Source organism: Myxocyprinus asiaticus, chromosome 50 (genome assembly GCF_019703515.2).
Source record: "Myxocyprinus asiaticus isolate MX2 ecotype Aquarium Trade chromosome 50, UBuf_Myxa_2, whole genome shotgun sequence".
Classification (NCBI taxonomy): Eukaryota; Metazoa; Chordata; class Actinopteri; order Cypriniformes; family Catostomidae; genus Myxocyprinus; species Myxocyprinus asiaticus.
In genome coordinates, this window is record NC_059393.1 from 26032667 (window position 1) to 26056068 (window position 23402).

Sequence of the window (23402 nt, forward strand, 5' to 3'; positions counted from 1 at the left end):
TTTATCGAATCACATTCAATTCATACTGCAAACTCACTATATTACACTGCAAAAAATACTTTTCTTAATGAGTTTTATTTTTTTCTCCCCAATTTGTTATGCCCAATTCCCAGTGCGCTCTAAGTCCTCGTGGTGGCGTAGTGACTCGCCTCAATCCGGGTGGCGGTGGATGAATCTCAGTTGCCTCCGCGTCTGAGACCGTCAATCCGCGCATCTTATCACGTGACTTGTTGAGCGCGTTACCGCGGAGACGTAGCGCGTGCGGAGGCTTCACGCTATTCTCCGCGGCATCCACGCACAACTCGCCACACACCCCACCAAGAGCGAGAACCACATTATAGCGACCACGAGGAGGTTACCCCATGTGACTCTACCCTCCCTAGCAACCGGGCCAATTTGGTTGCTTAGGAGACCTGGCTGGAGTCACTCAGCACACCCTGGATTCAAACTCGCGACTCCAGGTGTGGTAGTCAACGTCTTTACTCGCTGAGCTCTCCAGGCCCCCCTTTAATGAGTATTTTTAACTTAAAATGTCATAAAATATTTTGTCTTATATTCAGAGAAATCTAACAAAATTTGGTGCAGTTTATGCTTGTAACAAGAAAAAAATATTTGCCAAAGAGTTAAGAAAAATAAACTCGTTTTCCCTTTGAATCAAGTTTTTTTCCCCCATTGGCAAAGAGTTTTTTTTATTGAATGCATAAATCGCACCAAATTTTGTTAGATTTCTCTGAAAACAAGACAAAATATCTTATGTCATTTTTCTTCTCAAGTAAATTTATCTTGTTTTAGGAATGTTTCGATATTTTTACTGGAAAACAAGACAAAAATACTGTGGCGCCATAGATTCAGTAGCGGTAAAGAACACATCTAAGTGAAAACATCTCTGTTCCAAGTATAATTTAAGGTTTATTTGAATACAAGAAAGCTGTTAAAGCACAGTTCACATGATCATTAAGAGTTCAAGGGCAGAAACAGAATGTCGTGTTGATTTCAGGGCTTTTTTGGGCGTTGTGACCCTTGTGCCCTCATGTCCGTGTCTGAACGTCTCTGTAACTCCAGGCAGATTCCTCGGACGAGGATTCAGAGACAGAAACAGGAGACGCTCCTCCTCCGTTCTCCTCTACTCGCTCTGTGTTCTCCACGAGTCCCTGAAGATACTTTATATATTGTATGGCAGCTCGCAACGTTTCCAATTTACTCAAGCGTTTCTCCGTGGTCCCGTTCGGCAGGTGGTCACGGAGTTTGGCGTATCCCTGGTTGACACACTTCACGCGTTGACGCTCCCTCTCGTTTCGTTTCTGTATGAAAGCAGGCTCAAACGTACAGTCATACACGCCAAAGCTGCCATGGAACGGTGGCAGGTACGACAACAGCGACGCCCCGCTATAGTACGAGCCGTCGTAAACTCGCTGCTCCATGTGGGTTGGGTACAAAAACAGGGGCAAGGAGCGACCTAGCGGTTCAGAGTGAAGCTGAGAGTTCATGTTATTCCCTCTGGAACCACCAGAGGCCACCATGCCGCAACACACGCTGCTTCTACCAGGATGACAATGTGCATCTTGTAGTGATGCATCCATATTGACACACAAATCTGGGCTACACGAGCTCCAACAACACAGCTACTATCAATATTGCATTGCAGACCAGGAAGTGTATCTAAAGCTGTGTGTGTTTGGATGGATTAAAGCGTTTCCTGAGTGGAGGAAACACCATCGTCTTCCTCATTTAAACCCCGTCTCGATGATAGATCCTCAGAAAACCGTTTCCGCTCCTCTTTGAAACACTGTGAAGGATTTTGAGAAAGACAGACTCCAGTTTAGAACAACAGAGACTTCAAATACACTCCAGATTAACATAATAAGCATTTAGTCTGATGTTCAAACGCACAGGATAAACCTGCATACAGTCCTTACAATTAACATGGATCAGCCATTAAATCACCTACAGACTCTAAACAGCAGTGCAATCCAGTTAATAATGTCATAGGCAGCACTTATGTCCCCCTACAAAGTCTTTCTGCTGTTGAAAAGTATAATATTGAATACAAATCATTTTAATGTGACATATCTCTGCTTGTTTGTGAGTACTGAAGCTTGTGGCAAAACATTAAATAATGCTGAATCTGTCTCTCTCAGAGGAATTCCTCTCATCTGTGAAGTGGCGTCAGATTGGTTTGAAGACCCAATGAGTGAGTAAATGGCTTTTATTTACACTACGAGTCAAAAGTTTGGACACACATACTCATTCTTCATTATTACTATTTTCAACAGAAATAGAATAACAATAAAGTCATACAACTTTGAAAGAATGCAAATGGATTTCAAAAAGATTGTTAATATCAACAAAAACATTCAAGTGTGTCCAAACTTGTGTTCATTTATCAGTCTAAACACTCGTTGTTGTTAGATTCATACAAAACTGTCAATATAGAAACATTGTTGGCACTTTAGATTACTGTTTATTAACTATGTCTAAACCTGGTAACAAACTAGTTCAGTATAGTTCATTGTTTGCTGTAAAATGACTGGTATAGCATTCATCTTAACGAGAATAAATAAATCAAACTGTTGTAGGTGAAGATGACTGGATCCTGCTCACCTGAGAAAGGTCCACAGATGCAGAGGAGCAGATGAAGATCTTTCTGTATCCACACACACACCTGAGTGATGTTACAGGGGAGGTCTCACACATTTACCTGCATTGAACTCATAGCCCCGCCCCTCTGACACCTGTGTGTGTGTTTATACTCTGACATGAGCATTTCAAAGGCAGGATGAGCTTCAGGAAGTCCTCAGAGATGGAGTTTTGTTTTGTGTTGGAGTGTGAAATTACAGCAGGGTGTAGACAGATGTAAACATCTGTTTACCGACCTCAGATCTGTCATTCAAACACCAAAACACACATAAACAAGAGTTTATCCTGCAGTTTAACTTCACAGTCACCCTCTCAGTTTACAGACACTGATGAAATTGTATAGAATATATACAGTGTACAGTAGACGAGGTCTTCTGTGCTATGACGATATACATCAGATCCCTTGTATAATGAAGATATAGATCAGATCCTCTGGATTATGAAAATATAGATAACATCTGGATTATTAAGACATAAATCAGATCCTCTGGATTATAAAAATATAGATCAGATCCTCTGGATTATAAAAATATAGATCAAATCCTCTGGATTATGAAAATATAGATAAAATCCTCTGGATTATAAAAATATAGATAAGATCCTCTGGATTATGAAAATATAGATCAGATCCTCTGGATTATGAAAATATAGATCAGATCCTCTGGATTATTTAAATATAAATCAGATCATCTGGATTATGAAAATATAGATCAGATCCTCTGGATTATGAACATATAGATCAGATCCTCTGGATTATTTAAATATAGATCAGCTCTGGATTATGAAAATATAGATCAGATCCTCTGTATTATGAATATATAGATCAGATCCTCTGGATTATTTAAATATAGATCAGATCCTCTGGATTATGAATATATAGATCAGATCCTCTGGATTATTTAAATATAGATCAGATCCTCTGGATTATAAAAATATAGATCAGATCCTCTGGATTATAAAAATATAGATCAAATCCTCTGGATTATGAAAATATAGATCAGATCCTCTGGATTATAAAAATATAGATCAGATCCTCTGGATTATGAAAATATAGATCAGATCCTCTGGATTATGAAAATATAGATCAGATCCTCTGGATTATTTAAATATAGATCAGATCCTCTGGATTATAAAAATATAGATAAAATACCCTGGATTATGAAAATATAGATCAGATCCTCTGGATTATGAAAATATAGATCAGATCCTCTGGATTATTTAAATATAGATCAGCTCTGGATTATGAAAATATAGATCCGATCCTCTGGATTATTTAAATATAGATCAGCTCTGGATTATGAAAATATAGATCAGATCCTCTGGATTATTTAAATATAGATCAGATCCTCTGGATTATAAAAATATAGATAAAATCCTCTGGATTATGAAAATATAGATCAGATCCTCTGGATTATGAAAATATAGATCAGATCCTCTGGATTATTTAAATATAGATCAGCTCTGGATTATAAAAATATAGATCAGATCCTCTGGATTATGAATATATAGATCAGATCCTCTGGATTATTTAAATATAGATCAGATCCTCTGGATTATGAATATATAGATCAGATCCTCTGGATTATTTAAATATAAATCAGATCATCTGGATTATTTAAATATAGATCAGATCCTCTGGATTATTTAAATATAAATCAGATCATCTGGATTATTTAAATATAGAACAGATCCTCTGGATTATGAACATATAGATCAGATCCTCTGGATTATTTAAATATAGATCAGATCCTCTGGATTATGAAAATATAGATCAGATCCTCTGGATTATTTAAATATAAATCAGATCATCTGGATTATTTAAATATAGAACAGATCCTCTAGATTATGAACATATAGATCAGATCCTCTGGATTAATTATAGATCAGATCCTCTGGATTATGAAAATATAGATCAGATCCTCTGGATTATTTAAATATAGATCAGATCCTCTGGATTATTTAAATATAGATCAGATCCTCTGGATTATTTAAATATAGATCACATCCTCTGGATTATTTAAATATAGATCAGATCCTCTGGATTATGAACATATAGATCAGATCCTCTGGATTATTTAAATATAGATCAGATCCTCTGGATTATTTAAATATAGATCACATCCTCTGGACTATTTAAATATAGATCAGATCCTCTGGATTATGAACATATAGATCAGATCCTCTGGATTATTTAAATATAGATCAGATCCTCTGGATTATTTAAATATAGATCAGATCCTCTGGATTATGAAAATATAGATCAGATCCTCTGGATTATGAAAATATAGATCGGATCCTCTGGATTATGAAAATATAGATCGGATCCTCTGGATTATTTAAATATAGATCAGATCCTCTGGATTATTTAAATATAGATCAGATCCTCTGGATTATTTAAATATAGATCAGATCCTCTGGATTATTTAAATATAGATCACATCCTCTGGATTATTTAAATATAGATCAGATCCTCTGGATTATTTAAATATAGATCAGATCCTCTGGATTATGAAAATATAGATCAGATCCTCTGGATTATGAAAATATAGATCAGATCCTCTGGATTATTTAAATATAGATCAGATCCTCTGGATTATTTAAATATAGATCAGATCCTCTGGATTATGAAAATATAGATCAGATCCTCTGGATTATGAAAATATAGATCAGATCCTCTGGATTATGAAAATATAGATCGGATCCTCTGGATTATTTAAATATAGATCGGATCCTCTGGATTATGAACATATAGATCAGATCCTCTGGATTATGAACATATAGATCAGATCCTCTGGATTATTTAAATATAGATCAGATCCTCTGGATTATGAAAATATAGATCGGATCCTCTGGATTATTTAAATATAGATCGGATCCTCTGGATTATGAACATATAGATCAGATCCTCTGGATTATGAACATATAGATCAGATCCTCTGGATTATGAAGGTATAAATCAGATCTGCCTGTCTGTCGGTTTTTATTGTTAAGTGAAGCTTGATTTGATGAGACACACACGGAGGAATCATTCAGCAGATTGATGTCAGTGGTGGAAGTGAAGCTCTTAGTTGTTATGACATCAGTGAAGAAACAGACATTCATCCAAACCGCTGACATCATCGTCTGGAGATCCCATTCAAAAAACGTGAGTGTGACGGGAAACGATTTTATACAATGACACCACCTGATTACTGAAGAAGAAAAGCACACACACTTACACACATCATCATTTGTTTGAGAAAACTTTGAAGGAAGATCACATTTAAACTTGTCTCTCACCTGCAGCGGATATGAACACTCACACACACACACACACACACACACACACACAGCCCTGAGCACTAATCATTCACCAACCCTTAACACGTCTCACACTTTCTTCTCTGTCTGAAACGATCTTACATGATTGTATCACAACATCACAACATGAGCTGCAGGTGTGTGTGTGTCCAGGTGTGCGTTCAAGAAAATACGATGCCATTTCAACCTGTGTGCATTAATGCACCCAGAGCGTACTGCATTCTGTCCAGAATATACTGTATACAGCTATTTAAAAAATAGTGTGTAATTTGCAACCCTGTTGTAACATGCCCTTATTATGTTGCATGATCAAATAATGAGTGAAGAAAGAGATGTTAAAATCACAGCTGTTATTACCTTCTGTTCATTAATCACAATGGAAGTGGAAGGTCAAGTCTAAATTTGTAATCAAATTCTACCATACCTTCTCACTATTCCTGCTTTATGTTAAAAACAGCAGAAATAGTAAAAAAAAGTATGGTAGTATGTGATTCCAAATTTTGCCATAGAGTGATCTGTTATATACTGCACATTTTTCAAATAGAGTAGATTATCTAGATATTGTAAGCAAACAGAAAATTCACATATTGCATACAGTATTCATGGGGCATACTGGAGTGGTACTGCCCCATTCTGTAATCTTGTTGACTTTCACAAATGTATATTTGCCGCAGTGATAATACAAGCGAGAACAAATGCGCATTTTCTTTTCCTCCACTTTTTTCTTGTTATATGGTGTCAGATATGCACGTGAGATTTCAGTGAGAGAAAAGACAGATTTTCAGTGAATTAAGACTTAAATTGACATACAACGCTATCGTATGGCTTCTGAAGACTTGAAATATAGCGCACAAGTGATATGGAGGACTGTTCGGGTGCTTTTGCAGCTTCACAGTCACAATCTCGATCCTCATAATCGTTTGTTTCATGGATAAAAAAAAAGTCATACTGGTTTGGGATGACTTGTTTTAGTATTTATGTTACACATTTATATATTTATTTATTTTAGGCCTAGTGACAAAAAGTTCATTCAGATTATTATAATCTGTTTTTCTTCAATAAAGAATGACTCTTCATTCTCAGCAGAACAGTGAAAACTGAAAGAACAAATTGTCTTTTTTTAATAATTTTTTTTTTGTGACATGAAGTTGAAAAAAATAGAAAATGTAAATGGTCCTTAGCTGGTCGACCAGCTACCATGTACCAAATACCAGCTTGACCACCTTGAGCTGGTATGACAAGCTGGTAGCTGGTCTAAGCTGGTCTCCCAGCTTTGACCAGCTAATGACCAGCTTGGACCAGCTAGAATCCAGCTACCATGTTCCAAAACAGCTACCAGCTTAAGCTGGATTTGCCATTATGTAAAATTATGGTGTTTCAAGTACAATAACCCTGGTTTAAATCACATGTAACACTGTGTAAGGTAATTTCAGTCTCTCTGATATTGAAACAAAAAAGTTCTATGCCTGATTCTGCATCTGATTTATATATTGATTGATTCTGCAATACTAAACCATTCCGAAGTAGAGGTGGGTGATGATGCCACTTATTTTTTCGATCCAATGTAAAGTAGGCTACTATCAAGACCATATATATATATATATATATATATATATATATATATATATATATATATATATATATATATATATCAAAATTCAGAAATCAAAATCAATACTGAAGTTTTAACATATTTTAATACAAAAATAAAAAACGTATTGCAAACGAGTGCTGTCTGCGACTGCTTGTGTCTTTCAGCATTTCAGTGCGTTAAGATGAGCGGAAGGAGAAATAGATCCAATTATACGCAACTATTTGCTTATTTAGTCCATTTTTTATTTATTTTTTATTTTTTTATTTGCAGCTTGTGAAACGCAATAGTTTTATGGTAACTAAATAACAAAATCACTAGTTTCGTAAAAACCTTTAGTATTAATATTTTTATGTAAGTATTCATCTCGATACAACATCAGTATCGGAAATATCGATACATTACGATTTATCCGCCAGACTGCAGTTCTCGCTGCTACAGGCAGGTGGCGCCAAAGTACAGAAACCAGCAGCAGGATGTGGACAGATTTAAACAAGGATGAAAAAGACACAAACAGAGAGGTGAAATATAATCAGGTGTGTGAATATGGCGCTAAGAGCAGCTCTGCTCAAGAGTATCTGGTATGCCTTCACATCACTGGACACTGAAGACAGCGGGAAAGTGTCCAAATCACAGCTCAAGGTGAGACACACAGATGTACGAGAGAGACAGGTGTTAGGTTTATGTGTATATGTGTCTGTGTTTGTTTTTACTTGCAGTTTGGGGACAAAGTAATTCATAAATTAAGTAAAGGGTAATGGTTAGTCTGTAGTCATAATTAACTATAAATAAAGAACAGAAGTCTATGGTATGCCCTCATTTACATAACTAAATAAATGAGTGTGTGTTTGTTCAACTTGTTTTCTAGTTAATCTGTCTCACACTCTGTGGCTTTAGAAAGATCAGCATCAAACAAATGCTTCAGTCAGTGTTTATGTGTGTGTGTGTGTGTGTGTGTGTGCAGGTTCTTTCTCATAATCTTCACAGTGTTTTGAGGATTCCTCATGACCCCGAGGCTCTCGAGAGACACTTCAGTGATGATGATGATGGTCCAGTGTCCAGTCAGGGGTATATGCCATACCTCAACCAGTTCATACTGGACAAGGTACCACAGTGCACACTAATAGAGATGTTATTATTACTCAGAGGTTGCTTTGTGATGTTCTCCTTAGGAGATTTAGAAATAGACACAATAGTTGACATACAGTAAGAGTATAAAATGGGAACATCATATCCCAGAACATTTGGTCTTGGAAGATTTGATGAGAAATGTTTGCATTCATGTTGACTTACAGACTTTAGAAACATCTGGAGACTTCTGCTAAAGTCTCATTTGAATCTTTTGCTGTCTTGGAGATGCATCTGAGATATTGAGTTGTTTGCTGTGTTCAGGTGGTGGAGGGGACATTTGTTAAAGAGGAAGTGGATGAGCTGTGCTGGACTTTGTGCTCCAAGAAAAACTACCGTTCCGACACACTCAGAGTTCTGACCAATCGGGACGCCCTACGGCTCTGGTGTCTCTTCAACTTCTTGGCAGAGGACAAATATCCTCTCGTGCTCGTGCCGGATGAGGTGACCAGATTAAACGTTTTTCAGGTGAACGATCCTTTTAACAAGCCCAACAATAGATCCACAAACATCTGCTGTGTTTCCTCCAGGCGGAGTATTTATTGAGGAAGATCAGCGCTGTGACGACGGTGGAGTTGAACTGCATTGAGATGGAGGAGTTTCTGTTGCGGGACTGCGTTCAGAAGGACGGACTGAACGTCTGGAGTTTTCTGGAGCTGGTGAACTCGGCCGCAGTGAGTCGAGGAGCGGACAGAGAGAGCATCAGTATGGCTGTAGAACAGGTCTATCGAGAGATGGTCGGAAATGTCCTGAAAGAGGTGAGATGAGGTCATTTCCTCCTTCAGATGCCAAGAACTAAAATTATAAACCCAAACGTTCTGCTGATAACAGACCGTCACCGTCACATGGGCAGTTGTTGGCTAGAATAAACTGTAATGTGGACCAGACTTTATTCTGATGCTCAAAAGTCTGACTATTTGAGGCTGCTGTGTGTTACAGGGATATCTGTGGAAGAAAGGTCATTTACGCAGGAACTGGACTGAGCGCTGGTTCTGTCTGAAGCCCGGTTCTCTCTCGTACTACGTGAATGAGGATGGGAAAGAGTGTAAAGGTGTCATTGAAATGGACCAGAACTGCTGTGTGGAGGTACTTCTGTATGTTGAGTGTATGTTTCGTCCTGGTTTCGTCGTCTTTGTTTGACGTGTTTGTCTTGATGTGATTGACAGGTGCTGTCGGACAGAGACGGGAAGAGATGCATGTTCTGTGTGAAGACGCTCAACAAAACATTTGAGATCAGCGCACTGGACTCCAGACAGAGACAAGAGTGGATTACAGGTGACCCTAACCCACACACACAAACCAGCTATCTCACTTTTGTGATTTTCCTGTTCCTTTCTTTTTTTTCCTGTTTCACTCTTCTGATGTCCTTGCTCCTGTCTCTCTTTTCCTGTCTCACTTTTCTTATTTCCCTTTTTCTGTCTCACTCTTCTGATGTCCTTGTTCCTGTCTCTCTTTTCTGATTTCCCTGTTCCAGTCTCACTCTTCCTGTCTGTCTAATACCGTCTATCTTGCCCTGTCTGTCTTGTCCTGTCTCAATCTTCAGATTTCTGTATTCCTGACTCTTTTTCTGTCTCACTGTTCTTATTCCCCTTTCCTGTTTCACTTTTCTTATTTCCTGTTTCCTTTCTCACTCTTCTGAGTTCCCTGTTCCTGACTCTCTTTTCCTGAATCAGTCTTATTTCCCATTTCCTGTTTCATATTCCTGACTTCCTTGTTCCTCTCTGTGGAGAGCGGGGCAGGCCGAGAGGCGACTGTGCAGAGCGAGGCCGGGTTGGACACCTGCAGCGGATTATCTCGCCCAGCTGTGGCTGATTACAGCATTAACGGGCAAGAGATAAAGCCGTGGCGAGAGCTGCGGTCGGAGAGAGACACAGGGAGAGAGAGAGACTCAACAAAGCTGTTTATGTGTAGCGTTGAGCTGAAAAGCCAATAGAGTTTATGTGTAGCGTTGAGCTGAAAAGCCAATAGAGTTCATGTGTAGCGTTGAGCTGAAAAACCAATAGAGTTTATGTGTAGCATTGAGCTGAAAAGCCAATAGAGTTTATGTGTAGTGTTGAGCTGAAAAGCCAATAGAGTTTATGTGTAGCATTGAGCTGAAAAGCCAATAGAGTTTGTGTAGTTTTGAGCTGAAAAGCCAATAGAGTTTATGTGTAGCGTTGAGCTGAAAAGCCAATCGAGTTTATGTGTAGCGTTGAGCTGAAAAGCCAATCGAGTTTATGTGTAGCGTTGAGCTGAAAAGCCAATCGAGTTTATGTGTAGCGTTGAGCTGAAAAGCCAATAGAGTTTATGTGTAGCGTTGAGCTGAAAAGCCAATAGAGTTTATGTGTAGCGTTGAGTTGAAAAGCCAATAGAGAGTATGTGAAGTAAAGCTGAAAAGCCAATAGAGTTTGCGTAGTTTTGAGCTGAAAAGCCAATAGAGTTTATGTGTAGCGTTGAGCTGAAAAGCCAATAGAGTTTATGTGTAGCGTTGAGTTGAAAAGCCAATAGAGTATGTGAAGTAAAGCTGAAAAGCCAATAGAGTTTATGTGTTGCGTTGAGCTGAAAAGCCAATAGAGTTTATGTGTTGCGTTGAGCTGAAAAGCCAATAGAGTTTATGTGTAGCGTTGAGCTGAAAAGCCAATAGAGTTTATGTGTAGCGTTGAGCTGAAAAGCCAATAGAGTTTATGTGTAGCGTTGAGCTGAAAAGCCAATAGAGTTTATGTGTAGCGTTGAGCTGAAAAGCCAATAGAGTTTATGTGTAACGTTGAGTTGAAAAGCCAATAGAGAGTATGTGAAGTAAAGCTGAAAAGCCAATAGAGTTTGTGTAGTTTTGAGCTGAAAAGCCAATAGAGAGTATGTGAAGTAAAGCTGAAAAGCCAATAGAGTTTGTGTAGTTTTGAGCTGAAAAGCCAATAGAGTTTATGTGTAGCGTTGAGCTGAAAAGCCAATAGAGTTTATGTGTAGCATTGAGCTGAAAAGCCAATAGAGTTTGTGTAGTTTTGAGCTGAAAAGCCAATAGAGTTTATGTGTAGCGTTGAGCTGAAAAGCCAATAGAGTTTATGTGTAGCGTTGAGCTGAAAAGCCAATAGAGTTTATGTGTAGCGTTGAGCTGAAAAGCCAATAGAGTTTATGTGTAGCGTTGAGTTGAAAAGCCAATAGAGAGTATGTGAAGTAAAGCTGAAAAGCCAATAGAGTTTGTGTAGTTTTGAGCTGAAAAGCCAATAGAGAGTATGTGAAGTAAAGCTGAAAAGCCAATAGAGTTTGTGTAGTTTTGAGCTGAAAAGCCAATAGAGAGTATGTAGCGTTGAGCTGAAAAGCCAATAGAGTTTATGTGTAGCGTTGAGCTGAAAAGCCAATGAGTTGAAAAGCTAATAGAGAGTATGTGAAGTAAAGCTGAAAAGCCAATAGAGTTTTAGTTTTGAGCTGAAAAGCCAATAGAGAGTATGTGAAGTAAAGCTGAAAAGCAATCCTTTTGTGTACTGCTGAAAAGCAGCCTTATTGTGTGCGACTGAAAAGTGCAACAATAAATGTCTACGTGTTTGTCAAGCCGGCCCCAGCTTCCTCTTTACTCTTGCCGCTGGCGTGGTCCCTTATATACCACTCTCCCCATGCTCACTGCGATTGGAAACAGGTGTTAATCATAATCTGGCTCAGGTGTATGCACCCTTACCGCTTTCTCTCTCTCCGGACGGACGCTCGACCACGCCCCCACTGCCACACACTCACTCTCTTCTGATTTACCTGTTCGAATCTAACTCTTCCTGTCTGTCTTTAACTGTCTCTCTCGCCCTGTCTCTCTCATCCTGTCTCACTCTTCCGATTTCCCTTTTCCTGACTGTCTTTTCCTGAATCATTCTTATTTCCCGTTTTCTGTCTCACTCTTTAAATGTCCTGTTTCATATTCCTAATTTTCTTGTTGCTCTCTCCCTTTTTCTTATTTCCCTTTTTCAGTCTCACTCTTCTGATGTCCTTTTTCCCATCTCTCTTATCCTGTTTTACTTTTTGATTTCCCTGTTCTTATTTCAATCTTCTTGTCTATCTTTCCTGTCTCACTCATCTTATGTCCCTTGTCCTCTCTCCCTCTTTCTGTTTTCCCTTTTTCTGTCTCACTCTTCCAATTTCGCTTTTCCTGACTCTCTTCTTATTTCCTGTTTCCCATCTCACTCTTCTTGTCTGTCTTTTCCTGTCCCACTCATCTTATGTCCCTTGTCCTCTCTCCCTCTTTCTTATTTCCCTTTTTCTGTCTCAGTCTTCTGATTTTCCTGTTTCACTCTTTTCCTGTCTCACTCTTCTGATTTCACTGTTCCTGTCTCTCTTTTCCTGTCTCACTGTTCTTATTTCCCTTTTTCTCTCACTCTTCTGATTTCCCTCTTCTTGTCTATCTTTTCCTGTCTCACTTTTCTGATTTCCTTCTTCCTCTCTCACTCTTCATCCCTTTTCTTGTCTCTTCTTCTCTCGTTCTTCCTGTTTCTTTTCCTCTCTCACTCTTCTGATTTGCCCACTCCTGTTTCACTCTTAAATTCTGGTGACCAAGGACAGAATGGTGACCATGGACAAAGCTGCACAAGTCTGTGTTTGTAGCTTGCTAGCCTGCTTAGCATTGCTTATTCTTATACATTTATTTGTATTTATTTTTTACTTGTCAACATCTCGCGTCTCGACTGCGTGCATTCGTTTTCTCCTCTGTTTTACACGGATTATTGCATCAATCTCAAACCCTCGCCGCTCAAGAACAACCATAACAACAACAACAAACAAGTGTGGTAAGTCATTGCATCCACTCATGTTATTGCTTCCTGCATTGCATGCCACATGTTTACTATAGCTTATTCCATCAGCAGTGAGGGATTTACATGTGATAAATGTAAGGAATTAGTTAGGCTGACGGAGAAGATTAATGAGTTAGAGACACGCATCTGAACACTATTGGAGGTCAGTGAGTAAGAGAATCCGGTAGATACTGTTTCGGATGCGGATAGTACAGCAAGCAACATACACACTTTGGTTCTGGCTGTAGAGCCTCCACAGCAGGGCGATTGGGTGACGTCTCGGCGGTATACTCACTCAGCAAAGCGACACCACTCTCCCATTCCTGTTAGGGTTTCCAGTCGATTCTCCCCACTCAGTGATGCACCCACTGAGAATCATGATGAAAGAGCCTTAATAATAGGAGATTTTATTGTAAGGAACATGGAAATAGAGACTCCAGCCAACATTGTTAAATGCATTTCAGGGGCTCGAGCATCTGACATCAGATCAAATTTACAAGGCTATGGCTAATGCTAAACATAGATTTTCTACAATTTTTATTCATGTTGGCACTAACGATGTCTGGCTTCGCCAGTCGGAGATCACTAATTTTAAAGAGGTGTGTGAAGACACTGTAATATGCTCTGGTCCCCTCCCTGCTCGTCGTGGTGACGAGGTTTATAGTATATTAGTCTCACTGAATGGCTGGATGTCTGAGTGGTGTCCGGAGAATAGCATAGGATTTATAGACAATTGGAAGAGTTTTTGTGGTAGACCTGACCTGCTAAAGAGAGACGGACTCCATCCCTCCAGGGAAGGTGCCGCTCTCCTCTCTAGTAATTTGGCTCATAGTCTTAATAATGATAGCATTTGACTAACTGGGGCCCAGGTCAGGAACCAGACAAACTGGCTAATCTGAACGTCTGCTAGCCGCATTGAGACGTCACACAGGTCACATAAACTACAACACAAAGCGACTGTATCACATAGATATCATATAGAGACTGTGTCTGTTCCCCGAACTACCAAACACAAACCCCTCACTTAATCATTTAGAAAAAATCTGATTAAGGTCAAACTTGAAAATAACAAAAAAAATTGAAAATAAACATCATATAAAAGTAGGGGTACTAAACATTAGATCTCTTTCAACAAATGCACTAATTGTAAATGAAATTATTACAGATCATTGTTTGGATGCACTCTGTTTGACTGAAACCTGGCTTAAACCGGATGAATATATTCGTTTAAATTAATCTACTCCCCCAGGAGTTATAAACATGAAGGGTTGAGGAGGAGGTGTTGCTACAATATACAGTGACGTTTTTGGTGTTACTCAGAGGACAGGATATAAGTTTAAGTCTTCTGGACTAATAATGCTTAATGTGACCCCATCAGATATAGATAAAAGTTCTCCATTGTCTTTTGCGCTTGCTACAGTATATAGATCACCTGGACCGTATTCTGGTTTCCTTGGTGAATTTGCACATTTGCTATCAGATCTAGTAGTTACTGTAGATAGAGCTTTAATTGTTGGTGACTTCAACATTCACATAGATAATGAAAATGACACATTGGGATTAGCATTTATCGATATTCTCAACTCTCTTGAAGTCAGACAAAATGTAACAGGACCAACTCATCGCCATAATCATACGCTAGATTTAATTCTGTCATATGGAGTTGATGTTGATACTATAGAAATTCTGCCACAGAGCGATGACATCTCAGATCATTACATCGTATCTTGTTTGCTGCGATCAGCTAATGTCACTCAATCTACACCACGCTATCATTCAGCTAGAACAATTCTTTCGACCACTAAAGATAGCTTCACTAATAATCTTCCAGATCTATCTCATACCCTCAATAAGCACCAAAGTCTAGAAGAACTTGATGAAATAACAGAAAATATAAATACAGTCTTCTCTAGCACTCTTGATAGTGTCGCCCCACTTCAAAAAGCCCCGCACCATGGTACAAAGATCACACTCATGCTCTCAAGAGAGCAGCTTGGAAAATGGAGCGCAAGTGAAAGAATACAAAATTAGAGGTATTTCGTGGTGTATGGAAGGATAGTGTCTGTAGCTACAGACAGGCACTAAAAGCTGCCAGGTCAGCATATTTTAGCAAACTCATAGAAAATAACCACAACAATCCTAGTGTTTATTCAGTACTGTGGCAAAATCGGTTAGGAATAAAGCATCGACTGAACTAGATATTCTGTTGCAGCACAATAGTAATGACTTCATGAATTTCTTTACTGATAAAATTGAAATAATCAGAAATAAAATTGGAACTATGCAATCATCTGTCACAGTACCTCAGAAAAGAGTGTCTCATCATTTTCCTCAAGCAACTTCAGTCATTCGCTGTCATAGGTCATGAAGAGCTAACAAAACTTATCAAAATATCAAAAGCCACAACATGTATGTTAGATCCATCTAAGCTCTTAAAAGAGGTATTCCCTGTAATCTCAGAACCTCTTCTTAATATTATTAACTCCTCGCTATCCTTAGGACAACTTTGTTCATTTCTACAGATAAATAGTATATATGAACAATTTCAGTCAGGATTTAGGCCCCATCACAGTACAAAGACTGCACTTATCAGAGTTACTAATGACTTGCTCTGATCGCAGCTGCATTTCTCTTCTAGTATTTTTAGATCTTAGTGCTGCCTTCGACACGATAGATCATGACATTCTCTTGAATAGGCTGGAGAATTATGTTGGCATTTGTGGACTTGCATTAGTATGGTTTAGGTCCTATTTATCAGACCGCTACCTCTTTGTCTGTTTAAATGAGGAATTGTCAAATCAAACAAAAGTTAAGTATGGAGTGCCACAGGGATCAGTTTTAGGGCCTCTGCTTTTCTCCTTAAATATGATTCCCCTGGGAGATATTATCAGGAATCATGGAATAAGTTTCCACTGTTACACCGATGATACCCAACTTTATATTTCTTCAGAACCCAATGAAAATTCACAATTCTCTAAATTAGCAGTGTATCAATGAAATCAAAGATTGGATGGCCAGAAATTTCCTTCTACTCAATTCCGACAAAACAGAGGTACTAATTATTGGACCAAAAACCTCTAAAAATAAGCCGCTAAAATATAATTTAACTCTTGATGGATGTACTGTTACATCGTCTTCAACAGTGAAGAACTTAGGTGTTATATTTGATACCAGTCTGTCCTTTGAAAATCAAATGACCAATGTTTGAAGAACAGCATTCTTCCACCTCAGAAATATTGTTAAATTACGATACATGCTCTCTGTTGCTGATGCCGAAAAACTAATTCATGCATTCATGACCTCAAGACTAGATTATTGTAATGCATTACTGGGAGGATGTCCAGCAAGATCAATAAATAAACTTCAATTGATTCAAAATGCAGCAGCCAGAGTGCTGACTAGAACCAAGAAATATGATCATATTAGCCCCATTTTATCATCGTTACATTGGCTACCTGTTAAATTTCATATTAATTTTAAAATTCTGTTAACTACATACAAAGCTTTGAATGGTCTAACTCTGCAGTACTTAAGTGACCTTCTGACACGCTATATTCCATCACGTTCATTACGATCGCAAAATTCTGGCCTGTTAATAGTTCCTAGAATGTTGTAGGGCTTTACTGGTTGTTTAGATCAGTGTTACTATCAGAAATAATTAATTATTTCTGTAGTTATTAATTAATATTTAAATTAATTAATTGGATCTAACTCATTAAAACCTCATATGGGACTCCAGTAAATGTAGTGTGCTACGTTTAGGAGCAAGTTTGGTTATTAGCAATAATTAATAATTATCAAAGCTAATTACTAATTATTAAAATCAATAGAACATTGATGAGAATCAATGTTAGCTTTTTTAAATCCTTTAAATCAACAATTATCAAAGATAATCGTTAATTGTTAACATCGATGAAACATTAATTAAAATTAACACTAGCTTATTGATCATTCAAATTCAATCAAAGATAATTATCAATTATCAAAAATCAATAGAATATTAATAAGGATTAACATTGACGGGGCACCACCCTGAAATCAGGGACTAATAACCGAATATTAAAACAGTCTCAATATTAGATTGTTTTCTTAGGAAAATCAACATCCGAAGAATATCGATTTTCGGGAAAAAAAAACAATGAATGAAGGTTTGAATCCGAGCACTGACATCCCGTCAGCATGACACAGGCGTATGCAAAACAAACCAAAACACTTCTCTTTGTAATATAAACAAAGTTTATTTATGCAGTAATATCAATTAATAATTAATACAATGCAGTCAATAAACTCCCGACTTACAACTACAAACTAAACAGTGATATGATTAGATATGGAAATAAAAATAATCCTATAACACATAAGGTGTGTGTGTGACAGTGTGTGTGTGTGTGTCAGTGTGGTTAGTGTGAGAGAGAGAGAGAGAGAGAGAGAGAGAGAGAGAGAATTAAGTGACAGCCCGAAAGCTGATTTCGCAATAGCTGGAGATAAAGCAGCCGTGTTCATCACTCAGAGACGCGGTTTTACGAGCGGGGCTCGTAAAAGTCATGCGTTATTTGACTCTTTAATGGATGAACTCAGTTGCTGTCTCACCCGCGATGGCGAAAATGCACAACAGTCCAATTTGGTTGGACTACAATACAGCAAAACAAATTTGTGATAATTAATACCCTGAGTATTAATAATGAGCGGACATGGCGGTCCGTAAACTGTACAAGCAAAAACCTTGAAACACAAGAATAACACACTATAATATTCTATCTCTGCCCAGACGTAAACCTCTTACTTGAATCGCATGAGGACACAGGTAGAATGTGTTTTCCTCCGTCCTTTAACTCTGACCCGGTTCCTTGAGGCTCGTGTGATGACGGGAGGCTGTTTCCTCGCGCTGTCGGCGGGCGGTACGGCTGTTGATTCTCGGCGGGCTGGCGGAGAACTCAGAAATGTCGACTTGATTGAAGATGGAAGAGAAATCTTTAATCTATTCACTTCTGTAGGCCAACGGATGAAGATGCGAATTGCTCGGCGGTCTCCTTCGGATCCGTTAGAGTGTTCGGTTGAACACAGAGTAATCTCAACTCGTCCAGCGAGATGGAGATTGTATGGCTACAGTTTCAAGTCGGACATTACTTCCTTAAGCCACGAGGTTGCACCGGAGAGCAGCAAAAGCTACGTCCGTATTCGGTGAATGAAGTCGCTGGAAGCGAAATCTTTAAGCATTTCAGAATTATTTGAACTCCTGATGATGTCATGTTTGAGGGACGTTCTGTTGTGTGCCTCATCCAATAGGAGTTGAGAGCTCAATCCTTTAGTGAGCAAGTCTTCATGGATCTGTAGTCTGTTTTGGACTCCCTTTGTTTGATTTTGGCGTGATTTTTATCAGTAAAATTTACGACATGGAATGTGTGGTGGCTGAGTTAAGTTTTATGACTTGTGTTAGGCCTGCCTTTGTCTTCTATCTGAATACATGAGGCCCAACAATATCAAAATCCACAAAAGGAGGTAGATCCTTTTCCTATTTGGCCCTAAACTATGGAATAGTCTCCCTAACACTGTTCGAGATGCAGACACATTTACATTTACATTTATTCATTTGGCAGATGCTTTTATTATTTATAGACACACTCACTCAGTTTAAGTCTAGACTAAAGACTCATCTATTTATCCAGACATACACCTAATTTATCCTTCAACTCACAATTAGGCTGCTTTAATTAGGCCTGCCAGAACCAGAAACATCCATCATGATCTATAACTCTGCAAATAAAATGTAAATGGCATCTACACTAATATTATTCTATTTGTTTCAATCTCGGGACTCCTATCCCGAGGTCATCAGAGCCGGTCAGATCCAGCTCCGTTCCTGCTTGTGTTGGACTCCACTATTATGTGTCTCTGAGTGATGACGACTAAATGCAACCGATGCCAGCCAAACATCACTTCAGTCTATTACGATGGACTTCAGAGCATGAACTGATGCCAACTCCAACCATAAGACATGGGATACTTCATATGCCACTGCCTGAACCTTGGATTTAGGATAGACCTCACCGAACCTCACCGAAATGACCTGCAGGTTGAACTGTGATGCACCTCACTGATCTCTGCCTGCATCACCTTGGTCTAATGATGGACTACACTCTTATAATGGAATATAAAGACTATCAATTAATTGTCAACAAAACCCTTCATCAGTCAACAAACAAAGGACAATTGCATCTATGTGAACTTCTGCAGTTAATCCAGGATGAACTTCAAAGACATTAGTCATTAATCTTACAGTTCATACAAATCTTTGTTTAAATACTGACCCTTAACACTATAAATAACTAATATTGTCATTATATTCATGATGTTAGTCAGAGGGGAACTGGCCCCCACAGTGAGTCTGGTTTCTCTCAAGGTTATTTTGCTCCATTAATCAACATCTTCTGGAGTTTTGTGTTCCTCACCACAGTCACCTTCAGCTTGCTCACTGGGGTTATAAATACAACTATTTAATTACTTATTTTTATACACAATTTACAATTACACAATGATGACTCTAAGACTTTATAGATATTACAGTTTCATTTTCTGTTTAAGCATGATTTCCTGTAAAGCTGCTTTGAAACGATGTGTGTTGTGAAAAGCGCTATACAAATAAAAATGACTTCCTGTCTCACACTTCCTGTTTGTCTTTTTCTGTCTCACTCTTCCTGTTTGTATTTGCATCTCTCTCTCTCTCAGCACTCCACACAGCTCTGCGTCTGTCTATGGAGGGGAGGAGCTCTTTGCACGAGGAGCTGAAGGAGCGTCGCCGTGAGCTGCGTGAGGAGAGAGATAGGAGGCGTGTGCTGTGGGCGGAGGAGACGCGCAGACTGCAGGAGCTTCAGGGAGAGCGCGAGGAGCAGCTGGCAGAGCTGGAACTCCTGAAGGAGGCACAGAAACAAGCTCGGGCCTCTCTAAAGCAGGAGGAGCAGAGGAGGCGCAGTCAGTATGAGGAGCTGCAGAAAACCCTGCAAAGACAGCTGGAGGAGGCGCAGGAGGTGAGACAGAGAGAGAGAGGATGTGATGTGATATACATTTGATGCTCCATGTGATGACATTAAGAGAGCAAACAAATTTGTTGATTAATATTTTAAAATGCCAAAGCTGTAATTTAGGGTTAAAATGATAAAATAACATTTAAAATAGTATTCATATTAAAATATTAAATTATATAAATTTTAAATTCTAATATTGATATATATTTTATACTGTATTTCAAAGACAGATTCACAAAATATAATAACAAATATTTTTTTAAATATTAAAAAATATATTAAAAAAAATATATATATATATATATATATATATATAAAGGATGAAAATGTTTGTTATATTTTATTATTATTATTTATATATTTTCTTGATTTTTTTGTACTATTAAATCATACTGTAACTTCCAGAAGTCAAAACTTCATGTCCAGTCCAAAAAGAGCATTTATTGAAACTAGAGATGAATATGATATCACAACCATGAGCTCATGTACAGACACTTGACTTGCTTTGATGAATGTGTGTGGCAGGCGCGGGCGGATCTTTGTGCAGAGGTGGCGGTTCGTGATCTAGAGGCTGAACATCAGCGTAGGAGAATTAAAGAGCTGGAAGATCTTCATCACAGACTGCAGGAAGCTCTAGAGCAACAGATCAGAGCTCGACAAGAGGAGGAGACGTACAGATACACACAGACCAGGTGCACACACACACACACAGAGAGAGACCATCATTCATGCTGCTAACCAGAAAGACAGACAGAGAGAGAGAGACAGAAAGGTTGTGAGTAGCTCGACAACACTACACCGAAACTTGAAACCTACAAGTGCATTTCAAAGTGAGTCACACACACACACTTATGTTTATATAGCTGTCGAAGTGAAGACACACCATAGACTTCTGTTGTTTTATATAAAGCATGTTATAATTTCTACAGAATAACCCTAATTTTACCCTGAAACTCTACCTCTAACAGAAAACCTTTGGCATTTTTTTTTTAGTTTTAGGAGGAAAACGCACAATTACTTTTCTCTTTGACACCACCAAAAATATGTTTTGTCAGATTTTTCTCAAATCTAAAGACATTTCCCAGTACATTTGTCCTCCGAGTGTGTCGATGTGTATAGCACACATATACAGTACAACTGGCTCCCCCTGCTGAATCTAGTTTCTTTCAAAGTTTTTTTTTTCTCCACTAATTAACATCTTATAGAGTTTTTGTTTCTTTCCACAGTCAAAATGTCAGTGTTTATTAATGAAGCTGTTCATTGGAAACATTTATTAGATTACAGACATTACAATATGATTTTCTGTAAAGCTGCTTTAAAACATTTGTATTGTGAAAAGTGCTATACTAATAATCGTGGCATGACAGGACAAACTCACTGAGGAACACAGCACATGTGAGACTTCCGCTGTCATCCGAGTTGTGGTTTTAGAAATGTTGCACAATATAAACGGCATACTGACATCAGACTGCTTTACACTTTTTACCACATTGTCACAATATTATTGGAGAGAATCTCTACATCAGCAAAACCATTATTACACTATCAGACAAACTTAAGCTTAAGTTCTCTACACTGGAGACTCTGGAGCAAAGCCATTATGTTTTGGATTGGATAAATAAAACACAATTTAGTCTGGGTTTTATCTGCTGGTGTGTCATTTTATAAGTGATAATGTTTAGGTGTTTACTTTACAAGTGTTTAATGTTTCTTTTTTTTTCTCCCCTTTTTCTCCCCAATCTGGAATGCCCAATTCCCAATGCGCTCTAAGTCCTCGTGGTGGCGTAGTGACTCGCCTCACTCCGGGTGGCGGAGGACGAATCTCAGTTGCCTCCGCGTCTGAGACCGTCAATCCGCTCATCTTATAACGTGACTTGTTGAGCACATTACTATGGAGACCGAGCGCGTGTGGAGGCTTCACGCTATTCCGAGAGCGTCCCACTGAGAGTGAGAACCACATTATAGCGACCACAAGGAGGTTACCCCATGTGACTCTACCCTCCCTAGCAACCAGGCCAATTTGGTTGCTTAGGAGACCTGGCTGGAGTCACTCAGCACGCCCTGGATTCAAACTCACGACTCCAGGGGTGATAGTCAGCGTCAGTACTCGCTGAGATACCCAGACCCCCACAAGTGTTTAATGTTAAATTAGCTCAGGTGTTCGGTTTTAGCTTCAGTATTGGTTAGTTTTATATGTGCTAGTGTTTATTTTGATAAGTCTGATGGGGGAATTCAATAAGAATGAATTGCGCCCGGTAAGTGCGCTATTTATTAGCACGCGCTCTCTCTGCGCTGGTTTAGCGCCCTATTCACTAAAGGAATTATGCAGATCAGCCAACAGTGCAAAGGCAATGTTAGGTGCTATATTCAGTGCTGATTGCACCTGCTAAAATAGATTGTGGATGGTTAGTGAATAAGACTCAGGTTTTTGCGTTGAAATACCATGTGCAAAAGTGCCATAACCGTGTAGTGAATCTGCCCCTGGATGATTTGTTTTGTAAGTGATGGTGTTTAATTATATCTCTGGTGTTTCATTTTGTGTTGGTGTTTTGTTAGTTCTAGTTAATATGTTTTATACTGTAAATGCTGGTGTTTAGTTTAGTTTAATAAACGCTGGTGTTTAAAGTTCTATTGTTAATTTATAAAAAGTGCTGTTTTGTAATAGTTCTGATGTTCTATACACGCTGGTGTTTAGTTTTATTTCTGATGTTGATAAACGTTGATGTTTACTTTCATTCTCGGTGGGGCACGTGGTGAGTTGAGCGCAGATGCTCAACGCGCTCAACAAGCCACGTGATAAGATGCGCGGGTTGACGGTCTCGGACGCGGAGGCAGCTGGGATTCGTCCTCCACCACATGGATTGAGGCAAGTCTCTACGCCACCACGAGGACTTAAAAGCGCACTGGGAATTGGGCATTCCAAATTGGGTGAAAAAGGGGAAAAAATTCAAAAAAACAACAGGGTTGGCTGAAAAG

The 23402-nt window shown here is 38.7% G+C and overlaps 3 protein-coding genes across 4 annotated transcripts in view; 2 read left to right on the plus strand and 1 right to left on the minus strand.

Moving 5' to 3' along the window:
* pparda (peroxisome proliferator-activated receptor delta a) overlaps positions 1 to 23402 on the plus strand; it is a 69072-nt gene that overhangs the window by 19740 nt on the left and 25930 nt on the right. The gene's annotated exons all lie outside the window — the stretch shown is intronic.
* On the minus strand, positions 1029 to 1580 carry LOC127439168 (achaete-scute homolog 5-like). Its single transcript, XM_051695298.1, has one exon. The coding sequence runs from the start codon at positions 1578 to 1580 to the stop codon at positions 1029 to 1031; it is 552 nt and encodes a 183-aa protein (XP_051551258.1).
* LOC127439122 (differentially expressed in FDCP 6 homolog) overlaps positions 7617 to 23402 on the plus strand; it is a 123941-nt gene continuing 108155 nt past the window's right edge. For both annotated transcript variants that reach the window (XR_007896854.1, XM_051695203.1), the window contains exons 1-8: positions 7617 to 8170; positions 8493 to 8633; positions 8921 to 9100; positions 9187 to 9414; positions 9596 to 9742; positions 9823 to 9931; positions 20131 to 20429; positions 20952 to 21118. Coding sequence is in view for 1 of the 2 variants with exons in the window: in XM_051695203.1 (XP_051551163.1) it covers positions 8075 to 8170; positions 8493 to 8633; positions 8921 to 9100; positions 9187 to 9414; positions 9596 to 9742; positions 9823 to 9931; positions 20131 to 20429; positions 20952 to 21118 (1367 nt within the window). In the remaining variant the exon portion in view is untranslated. The remainder of the gene's footprint in view (positions 8171 to 8492; positions 8634 to 8920; positions 9101 to 9186; positions 9415 to 9595; positions 9743 to 9822; positions 9932 to 20130; positions 20430 to 20951; positions 21119 to 23402) is intronic.

Bases quoted from the DNA above. Each gene is read 5' to 3' on its own strand.
- LOC127439168 (XM_051695298.1), bottom strand. From the start codon at position 1,580: ATGGATGCATCACTACAAGATGCACATTGTCATCCTGGTAGAAGCAGC.